The sequence below is a fragment of the Perca flavescens genome, chromosome 21 (assembly GCF_004354835.1).
Source record: "Perca flavescens isolate YP-PL-M2 chromosome 21, PFLA_1.0, whole genome shotgun sequence".
NCBI lineage: Eukaryota > Metazoa > Chordata > Actinopteri > Perciformes > Percidae > Perca > Perca flavescens.
This window is the reverse complement of record NC_041351.1, coordinates 19,477,828-19,487,714: the sequence shown is the minus strand read 5'-3', so window position 1 is coordinate 19,487,714 and position 9,887 is coordinate 19,477,828. Positions and strand designations below refer to the sequence as shown.

The window sequence follows — 9,887 nt, the reverse complement described above, 5'->3', positions numbered from 1 at the left end:
TTAAAGGTCCAGTGTGCAACGTTTTTAGTTGTTCATTATCAAAATCTGTGTTGCCCGTTCACAAACTTGTCCTTTTTCATGAATATTTACCACCACCATAAATTCCCAGTATTCCTTTTGGCTTGAAATGTTGCATTTGCATTCGCATGAACTGGGGTAGACGCTCCATATTCTGGCGCCATCTTGAAATACGTTAGCCGGTAAGGCACATACAGGACATACTGCTTCGCCTTTCGCGTTTTCGCTGTCCCATGATAAACTCACAGGTGCTGCTATTGCTGCTAATGGGTATCGTAGCTTCCCGGCCCCCTGCAAGTTTGGAGAAGGAAACATGGAGGACCACACATATTCAAAATCCAAATTTCAGGAACAGGAGTCTTCTTCTTCGCCCAGAAAAATAAAAAGGATATTGAAAAGAGCAAGAGACCGGCTTTTTGAAGTGTGAAGGCTACCGTAGCTGTAATACGTACTTTGAAATGCGTGGCGTGAGAGAGTTGATTGCGATATATGATCTCAACGCTAGATGGGAGAAATTCCTACACATTACCTTTAACCAAATGAATCATTTATACTTTATTGCTAACCCTTCTCCAAAGTGGTTCATTTTAGTATGTTCTAAAATCAACATGACATTAACATTATTACATTAGCTTCTGTTTGAATACATTTAATATCATAACTGGTGCGTTTACATGCTTATGGAAAAATCTGAAATCAAAAAGTTGTGACTGTGAGTTTACAACAACAACAACAAAAAAGGATTTCATTAAGTTAGGTCTGGTCTGCAGTCAAATAAAAAAAAAAATCTCAACATTGAAGAGTTTTTAAATTGTTATTAAATGTTAATGAGAATGTGATAATGAACTATTTACAAAGAGATAAAATCACATTTGCTGCATTCGTTTCATATTGAATAAACCATCAGCAACCAAACTCTCAAGTCTTGTAAAAACAGAACATCTTGACCTCCATGTCACTAGATGGCGCCCTTGGCACGCTCACTATCACGTTCTCTATTTTGTTCTTTCTTTTTTTTTAGTGTCACGTGACCGGATGTGCAACTTCAAAACATTGAATGACCAGGTGCCAGATGCGAGCAAGTCCACTATTGTCTCTTGCTAGACTTCTGTCGCTTTTTGGTAACTTTTATCACTGGGAGTAAGAGAAAAACGTGGTTGTTTTCGTGGTTCTTGTGCCGCCAACATGGCGGAGCCGCTGCTGGAGTTTGAGACGGAGATGTTTCTGAGTCTGTTCGGCTGTGACGGGCTGCTAGTGGTAGCGGAGGGGATGGGGATAGACCGCATCCTGCTGCAGTTCATGCGGGTTTACTCGGAGCAGGGCAGCCTGGTCCTTCTGCTCAACACAACCACACCAGAACAGGTTAGGAGCAAATAGCTTAGTGTTAGCTTAAGTTACACTATCTAAACACGTCTCTACTTGGCTTCATAACTTGTTGCTAACGATGCAGCGTAACTAGGCGAGGTGGCTAATATGGATAAAGTAGGCTAATATAAACTGTTACTCGAGATGTAAAGAACAGAGCTTTGTAGGTGGTTTTCAGAAATTAGGTCTAAGACATTCAAACAATGTGTCTGTTTGAAAATAATTCCTAAGCAAGTACTGACGTTAGTCCTACTATCAACATAAAGGGAACAATGGATTATCTTCACAGCAGACTTGTTAAAGTAGGAAAAGCACAGGTGGAATTATAACATTAATGATTGATGCATTCAGTTGAGTAATTTCCAGAGGTCTGATAATGTGCATGCTCACTCAACTGTCATGGGCTACTAAGACACTTCTTGGAATGAAGCCATGTTGTTATTACAATACACATGTGCTTTTCCAGATCTAACATGTCAAAATGTCGGTCTGAAAAGGGTCTATATAAGCATCACATAGCCTATTTGTTATTATAAACTACACTACTGCAATGCACCTCACGATACAGCTCTTTTTGGCTGCCTTCCCATGTGCAATACTTTTATAAATTTCCGGGGCAATTTCACACCTCAGTGGCCTATTGTTGCACTGTAGGATCAAAACATTGTCATTTAAAACACGTACTCGGTTAAGTTGTAGTCACACATGCCGGTCTAACTAAATACTCTCTTTCTCGTCTTCCCATCTCAGGAATATTTCACGGAGCAGTTGCGAGCGGAGGGTGTGACCCACCTACCCAGGACGGTGACCAGCGACGTGCAGAGCACTGAGCGCTATAATGTTTACACTGAAGGAGGAGTGCTTTTCGTCACCAGCAGAATCCTGGTGGTCGACTTCCTCACTGACCGCATCCCCGCTCATCTCATATCAGGTCAGACGCTTGCCTGATCATGACTAAAATGAGGGCCATGTTGATGTTAGTTTGTTACATATCATGATCTTATTGATCGTATTGATTGATAAGTCTATATCCACGATGTTCCACTTCCGGGATTGCTCTCGTTCTGCCGGAAATTCCGCCAGATGTCTGTCTTTTCGAACGGATGTCCGTTACCTTCCGCTTTCTCCGGTGGAATTATGAGGACTATGGTTAACTGCTCCTCAGATCTCTGCAGAGTAAATCCAGACAGCTGGCTAGACTATCTGTGCATTCTGAGTTTTCTGTTGCACGACTAATACAACCTTTAAACGTACACATGTTCCACCAAAACAAGTTCCTTCTCGAGGCTGTTTTACAGCGGCACCGTGGCTGCGCTCGGCGCTTAGCACCGCCCATGACAATTGTGATTGGTTTAAAGAAATGCCAATAAACCAGAGCACGTTTTTCTCCTATAACTAGACTGCGGAGGAAGGTTTGGCAATGCAAGACTAATTGATCACCAACAATTATTAGTTTAATTTACTTTGGTAACAACACATGCTTATGAATTTTATATTTGCATCCTATATAATGTCAGTTATCACTTACATTTTTACACCTGTGTTTACTGATTTATTTATTTTTTTTGTAATGGCCTTAATGTAGGATTAATAATTGATACAATAAAAATAACTTTTTGTCATATTTGCAGTAGCACATTAGACAGATAATCTGCCTCCCCCTAGCGTTCCTAATGGCATTTGCAAGTTTCCACAGCGTTGATGACTGCTTGTGAACTGCGGTCAACTTTAAAACTAGGTAGCGCATCATCAAATGTGAATATAGATTCTGTTAATGCATTGCCTATTTTTTCCCTCAAATGTTTTCAGAAACATATTTTAGTGTTCTGTTTAGCTGTAAAGTGAGAACGTTTGTGACCAAGTCGAGCCAAAATTGGCCGGAGCAAATCTCATTTTACAGCTAAACAGTACTCTAAATATGTTTCTGAAAACATTTTAGTTTGACAGTTTGATCGCAGTTCACGAGCAGTCAGACTCCTCTGCTCTGATTGGTTGTTTCCCTTATGCCATTTGGAGCACCAGGAGGAGGCAAAACACATTATTTTTTCACAGATGATCTGATTAGTACTGTTAGTTACTGTTATGGCAAAAAGTAATATTTTAGCTTTAGCTTTAAAGGCATTTCAGTGCTAACAGCGCTGTCCATTTGAGGTATGAAGGAACAATAGTAATACTAAATGCACTGTCCAACAATATTTCAAACATGTTGTCACTCACAATTTGATAGACATGTCTTTTAATATGGGGACTAACAAGAGAGATAAAAGAATTAATTGGCCAATATCTTTAATTATAGTCTTTTGAGAAACGCACACAAAAACAATGCTGATTATTTTCATCTAAAAGTCAAACTCTTTTGTTGTAACATGAAGATACTTGTAAACCATGTACAGATTGAGTAAAATACACTTTAAGACAAGCATTTCATGTTAAGTATAAAGCTAAATGTACCATAACTAAACAATAAAACCACTTTCATCAAATACGTTTCCCCCCCATATTTATTGATGGGTGTTGCACGGCTCAATTTACAGAATTCTCTATTTGTCTGGTAACTGAGTGTGGTCTCAGCACCAAACAGAAACCCAGACTAACATGCACAGACTATCTTTCTGTACCACCCCCTCAGGCATCCTGGTGTATCGTGCTCATAAAATCATTGAATCGTGTCAGGAGGCTTTCATCCTTCGTCTGTTCAGACAGAAGAACAAGACGGGCTTCATTAAAGCCTTCACTGACAAGGCCACGTCCTTCTCCTCGGGCTTCTGCCAGGTGGAGCGTGTGATGAGGAACCTCTTCGTCAAGAAGCTCTACCTGTGGCCCAGGTACCGTCGAACATAATAGACCTTTTTCACAGCAGACATAGCAAGAAAAGCCCATGTGTAGTTTCACAAAGACTGCGTTCTTCCCTCATCCTTCTTCACCCTTGCTCTCTTAACCTGCTTGGTTCAACAGGTTTCAAGCATCAGTAAACACTGCGCTGGACAGGCACAAGCCCGACGTGGTAGAGCTCCATGTGTCACTGACGCCGGCTATGAGGGCCATCCAGAGCTCCATCCTGGATATCATGAGCGCCTGCCTGAAGGAGCTGAAACGCTACAACCCCACCCTAGAGGCCGAGGACCTCTCCGTGGAGAACACGCTCGGCAACGCCTTTGAAAAGGTCTGCCACTGTGTTTATGACACTGGCCCCAAATGTGCATTGGCATGGAATTTGATGTTGAAATATAATACATTCTGCTTCTGTTTTTAGATGGCCTAATGTAATGAGGACAGGAAAAAAAAAAAAAAAAAAAAAAACTTTATGAAAAGCTGGCACACAGATCATTCTTATGGCGGATCTTTTTTTACAAGTAGTGTCAATGATAAATAGCAAGATGAACCTCCTAAATTGGTACCCAAAATGTTATTAAAGCTGTTAATAGTGTACAGCTTACACACTTCTTAATGGAGAAGTGTCAGGAAACATTTGAAAAATATATAAAAAAAACCAATATGACCTCACATTCTATAGTTGACTATTCACCCAAGACTAATATCATCAGATGACTTATTGACAGATTTACCGCTCACTTTAAAGTCCTATACGGATGTGCCAGATTCACTTGGACACAGATGATTTTTGCAATCATTACAAATAACTGGAGAACCCCAGTAATACTATGACTGAGTAGAAAATATCACTTATACTGTAACAACACACCTGTTGTTGTCCAAATACCTTGTTGTTGACCTATGTTTGAGTTGAATTTTCATTTTTAAGGCTGTGTTTTGCCTTACTCCCATCCAGACCATCCGTCACTACCTGGACCCCTTGTGGCACCAGCTGGGAGCAAAGACCAAGGCCCTGGTCCAGGACCTGAAAGTGCTGAGGGTTCTCCTGCTCTACCTCACCCAGTACGACTGCGTCACCTTCCTCAATTTGCTCGAGTCGCTGCGCTCCAGCCAAAAGATCTTTGGATCCAATTCAGGTAAACTAGAACTTGGAAGTACATGGGGTAAATCATTGTGTTTAGTCTTTGTGGTGAGCCACCTTTATCCATGTTTGATTCATCCATCAGGGTGGTTGTTCCTCGACTCCAGTACCTCCATGTTTATGAATGCCAGAGGTAGAGTGTACCGCATCCCTGAGAGCAAGAAGAAACTCAAAGTGGGAGCGGAGGCAGAGAAACCGAAGTCGTCCTCTGCCTTAGGTAACTGACCGATGAACAGTTCTCAGACACTGTGCTCTTCAGAGTAGATATTTGCAACATTATCTGCCTGTGTGTGCACCGACGTTGGAGTTACTCAAGGCTCAGTGTATGTGTGTGTGTTTCAGAGGTGAAGCGAGAACTGGTGCTGGAAAAGAGCCCAAAGTGGGATGCTCTGACGGAGGTACTGCAGGAGATTGAGAAGGAAAACAAGAGCTCTGAAGATGAACCAGGTTAGAGCCCAGTTCTGTTAAAGCACTATAAAGCCGCCTACACGTGATAAGGAATGTGCTCTTTGCGCACTGCAAGGTACGGCGCAGAGGCAAGGTGCAGCGCAGGTATACGTCATCAAAGTGTGCGCAAGGAAGCTATTTTCCGTTGCTAGGCAACGACAACAGCTGCAGTCACACCGTTTTGTGTGAGATAAACCCATAGACTGTATGATTATGTATTAATATATAAAATATTAACATCATTTCATAGAAACGACTACTAGTTTGTAAAAGGTGGTTTTGTTGTCCATTGAAATTGCCTTTGAATCTACAAATTGAATTTTAAATGTAGAACCAGCAGAGGTCAGCCTAAACATGGCTGCCATTTCACAAAGTCGTCCTGAGGGTGTGCTGGTTTGTCCTGGTTCGCTGCCTTGTGCTACTGCGTTTTAGACTTTATCACACACACACACATACATACACACACACACACTGTACTGAATTTGAAAATACTCAGTATGGTATAGGGCTTTCTCCCAGTAGATATTTTTACTGGTCAGAGCAGGGGGTACGTGGAAAGATTGTGGAGTAGCTCAAGGAATTTGAAAGAACCAGAAATCACAATTTGGATAAAAGAATATATTCACATTTAGATTCAGCTGTAACATTTGAACCCCGCATATAGAGATGGTCCGATACCATTTTTTGCTTCCTGATACCGATTCTGAACTTGCGTATCGGCCGATTACCGAGTACCAATCCGATACCAGTGTGTCATATATTTTATTATGTTTTAACAACTGTATACTACTATCCCTGTATGGATGTGATATGATTTCTATCTTTGTTGTCGGTCTGGCTCAGGGCAAACTCTTTCTGAAACATGAACAAACACAAACAATGAATGCCACAGAACATTCTTTTATTATCCAGTTTGACAGTCAGTTATAACGGAAAAAGAACATAAATAAACTACTTTAATGTAGATTTTCTTTAGGTCTTAATTACGTGGTATCGGATCGGTGCATAAACTCCAGTATTTACCGATACCAGCGTTTTAGGCGGTATCGAGTATCGGTATCGGAACATCTCTACCCACAAATTGAGAGTGCATGAAAACTAGTTCGCAGATAAGTTGAAACAGTTAGCTTAAAGTAATGGATAAACCGTTGAAATTGCACCGAACAGCAAGTCTCCCCTGTGTCAGGACATTGGCTCATCTGACAATGGAACATGAAGCATCCGGCTCTTCTTTTTTTCTTCAAACTGAGACAAACTGTTGATACACATTCATTATTGTACCTTCATTGATGATAGATGTTAAGTATGACTTGGTTGAGATAAATGGTGGTGTCGGTAAAGGTACAATAGGAGAGGTATCCGTCCTAACTGCTTAACATGCCGCCACCAGGTCGGGTGCTGATCTGTGCCAGCGATGACCGGACTTGTGCCCAGCTGCAGCAGTACATCAGGCGCGGCTCTGACTGGATGCTTAACCGACTGTATGCCCGCACAATCGGTAAGCGGGACTCTGCTGCAGCCGCTGCCTTTGAACTTGACTTGCACAAAAAGGGCAACGGCTGGCCTAAAAAAGGAGCCAAGGGAAAGGAGCCTGCACAGAAAAAACCCACAAAGTCCACAAAGAGTAAAAAAAGGCCATCCCTGACCCTGACCCAGATGGTGGGGAAAGAGGAGATGGATGAAACAGCTGCGATGGGCAGCAGTGGAGATGAGGATGAACTGATGGGGGAGGACGGAGGGGAGGAAGAACAGCTGAAGCTGGATTTGTCATCGGACGCCTACTATGGCATCCTGAAGGAGCCGCTGACTGTCCTCCACCCACTGAAAGGCCTCACTGACCCCCACAGCTTGACGCGGGTGCTGCACGAGGTGGAGCCCGGTTTCGTGGTGCTGTACGACGCTGAACTCAGTTTCGTCCGACAGCTGGAGATCTACAAAGCCAGCAGGCCCGGAAAGGCACTGAGGGTGTATTTCCTCATCTACGGAGGCTCGACAGAAGAACAGAAGTACCTGACGGCGCTGTCTAAGGAAAAGAAGGCTTTTGAACACCTGATCAGGTCAGAACCAACTCTTTCTCCTCCAGCACCTGGGGAGTATCTGTTGACGTGTGTTTTGTTGAAGTGTCGGCTTCTCATTGGCACTTGTATGTTTGTTTCTCTGCAGGGAAAAGGCTACTATGGTCGTCCCAGAGGAGAGGGAGGGGCGAGAAGACACCAACCTGGACCTTGCTAGAAATTTAGAGCCTGCCAATGCCACCACTAACACCCGCAAAGCAGGCATGTCTATTTTAGTCATTTTTGAAAAGTGTAGATTTGTTCCCTGTTTTTTTTTGATTATCTTTGAATTTCCAGGACAGTTTACTTTGTCATAAATGTCCCAAGTGTTCTTGAATAAGTGTCTGATTACTTAGTATTTCCATTTTCTGTCCAACAACCAGGAGGCCAGGAGCAGCCCAAAGAGCCCTCGCGAGTCATCGTGGACATGAGGGAGTTCCGCAGTGAACTGCCCTCCCTGCTGCACCGCCGTGGGCTGGACATCGAGCCCGTCACCCTAGAAGTAGGTGACTACATCCTGACCCCGGACACATGCGTCGAGCGCAAGAGCGTCAGTGATCTGATTGGCTCGTTGCAGAGCGGCCGCCTCTACACCCAGTGTCTCTCCATGACCCGCTACTACAAAAAACCAGTGCTTCTCATTGAGTTTGACCCAGCAAAACCGTTTTCCTTAACGGCCCGATCAGATTACCGTCATGAGATCTCGTCCAATGATATTTCTTCAAAACTCACCTTACTCACCTTGCATTTCCCCCGGCTGCGTATACTCTGGTGCCCCTCCCCACACGCCACAGCTGAGCTCTTCCTGGAGCTGAAGCAAGGTCGCTCTGAACCCGATGCTGCAGCAGCTCAGGCAGTCACAGCCGAGTCAGACATGGTGGCTGAATCGGCAGACCTCTACAACCCCGGACCTTATGACTTCCTGTTGAAAATGCCTGGGGTCAATACAAAAAACTATCGGGTTCTTGTGAAAAATGCAGACAGTCTGGCAGATTTGGCCAAACTCAGTCAGGACAAGCTAGCAGAAATACTCGGGAATGCCAGCAACGCTAAGTTGCTCTATGAGTTTCTGCATAATGTCGCTGATGTTCCTGCTCCAATGCAAAGGGCCAAACAGACATGATAGGCAGTAAAGAAATAGAGGGAAAGTAAAGGGAAAATATGCCTTCTTCTACTTTTAAAGCATCTGATTGTATATAAATATATTTGTCCTGGTATCAGGATTAGTTTTACATTGTAAAGTTGGATGACAGCGACGTTAATGTAAAACGATACAGACTGAGTTCACACCTTACATTTGTTCAGTATGAGTCTTTATCATCAAAAGTGAAATGTGTATTATATTAATGTACAGAATGAACTGAAATAATGCAGTGTTTTTTATATTGTAAACTATTCTGAAAATAGAACATTAGATTTGTTTTAAATAACTCAACAAAAAAGTTTTTCAATATTTTATAATTGTTTTGTATAACCTGTTTCAAAATAAAGCTTTCTAGAACACAGTTTGTATAACCCTAAATGCTACAGCACACACAAAAATATACATTCAACATAAATTATTTTAAAATATTCAAGTGTTGATGTCTTTTGGGGTAGTACCTTTTACTCTAGTCAGTGTTATTTATATATACAGTATAACCTTTATTTAATCAGGTAATCTCATTGAGATCAAGATCTCTTTTGCGAGTGAGAGAAAAACATTTCCAGACATAGCAAAAGGACAAATACATACAACCAAAATAACCAGACATACAAAAGCATACAACGTACATAATCAATAATTATAATCCAGTAATATAATATTTATGATTGGGAAATGGGCTATTCTGCATAATGAGTACTTTCAGTTTTGGTAGTTAAAGTATATTTTGATAACACAACACTTTTGTAGTTTGAATGTAGGAATTTTATATTTTTTTTAGAACTAAAATACAGTTGGAATCACCCATTTCAGAACATTGTGTTGCTCTTGTGCTCAGTTTCTGATGCACTACTTCAAGACACAGGACACACAAGTGGTAGCG

The 9,887-nt window shown here is 42.1% G+C and overlaps 1 protein-coding gene across 1 annotated transcript; it reads left to right on the top strand.

Moving 5' to 3' along the window:
* The first annotated feature begins 1,060 nt into the window (after window positions 1-1,060).
* Window positions 1,061-9,285, top strand: ercc4 (excision repair cross-complementation group 4). Its single transcript, XM_028567865.1, has 10 exons — window positions 1,061-1,380; window positions 2,134-2,314; window positions 4,013-4,208; window positions 4,339-4,546; window positions 5,174-5,354; window positions 5,445-5,576; window positions 5,702-5,806; window positions 7,197-7,863; window positions 7,970-8,082; window positions 8,244-9,285. Exons 1-10 carry the CDS (start codon window positions 1,204-1,206, stop codon window positions 8,981-8,983), a joined length of 2,700 nt encoding a protein of 899 aa, XP_028423666.1. The 5' UTR covers window positions 1,061-1,203; the 3' UTR covers window positions 8,984-9,285.
* The last annotated feature ends 602 nt before the right edge of the window (window positions 9,286-9,887 follow it).

What these genes read in the sequence shown, in the direction of transcription:
- ercc4 (XM_028567865.1), top strand. Translation starts at nt 1,204, where the DNA reads ATGGCGGAGCCGCTGCTGGAGTTTGAGACGGAGATGTTTCTGAGTCTG. An exon ending in ACACAACCACACCAGAACAG is followed by an intron (nt 1,381 to 2,133) that starts GTTAGGAGCAAA and finishes TTCCCATCTCAG; the next exon opens with GAATATTTCACGGAGCAGTT. An exon ending in GAAGTCGTCCTCTGCCTTAG is followed by an intron (nt 5,577 to 5,701) that starts GTAACTGACCGA and finishes TGTGTGTTTCAG; the next exon opens with AGGTGAAGCGAGAACTGGTG.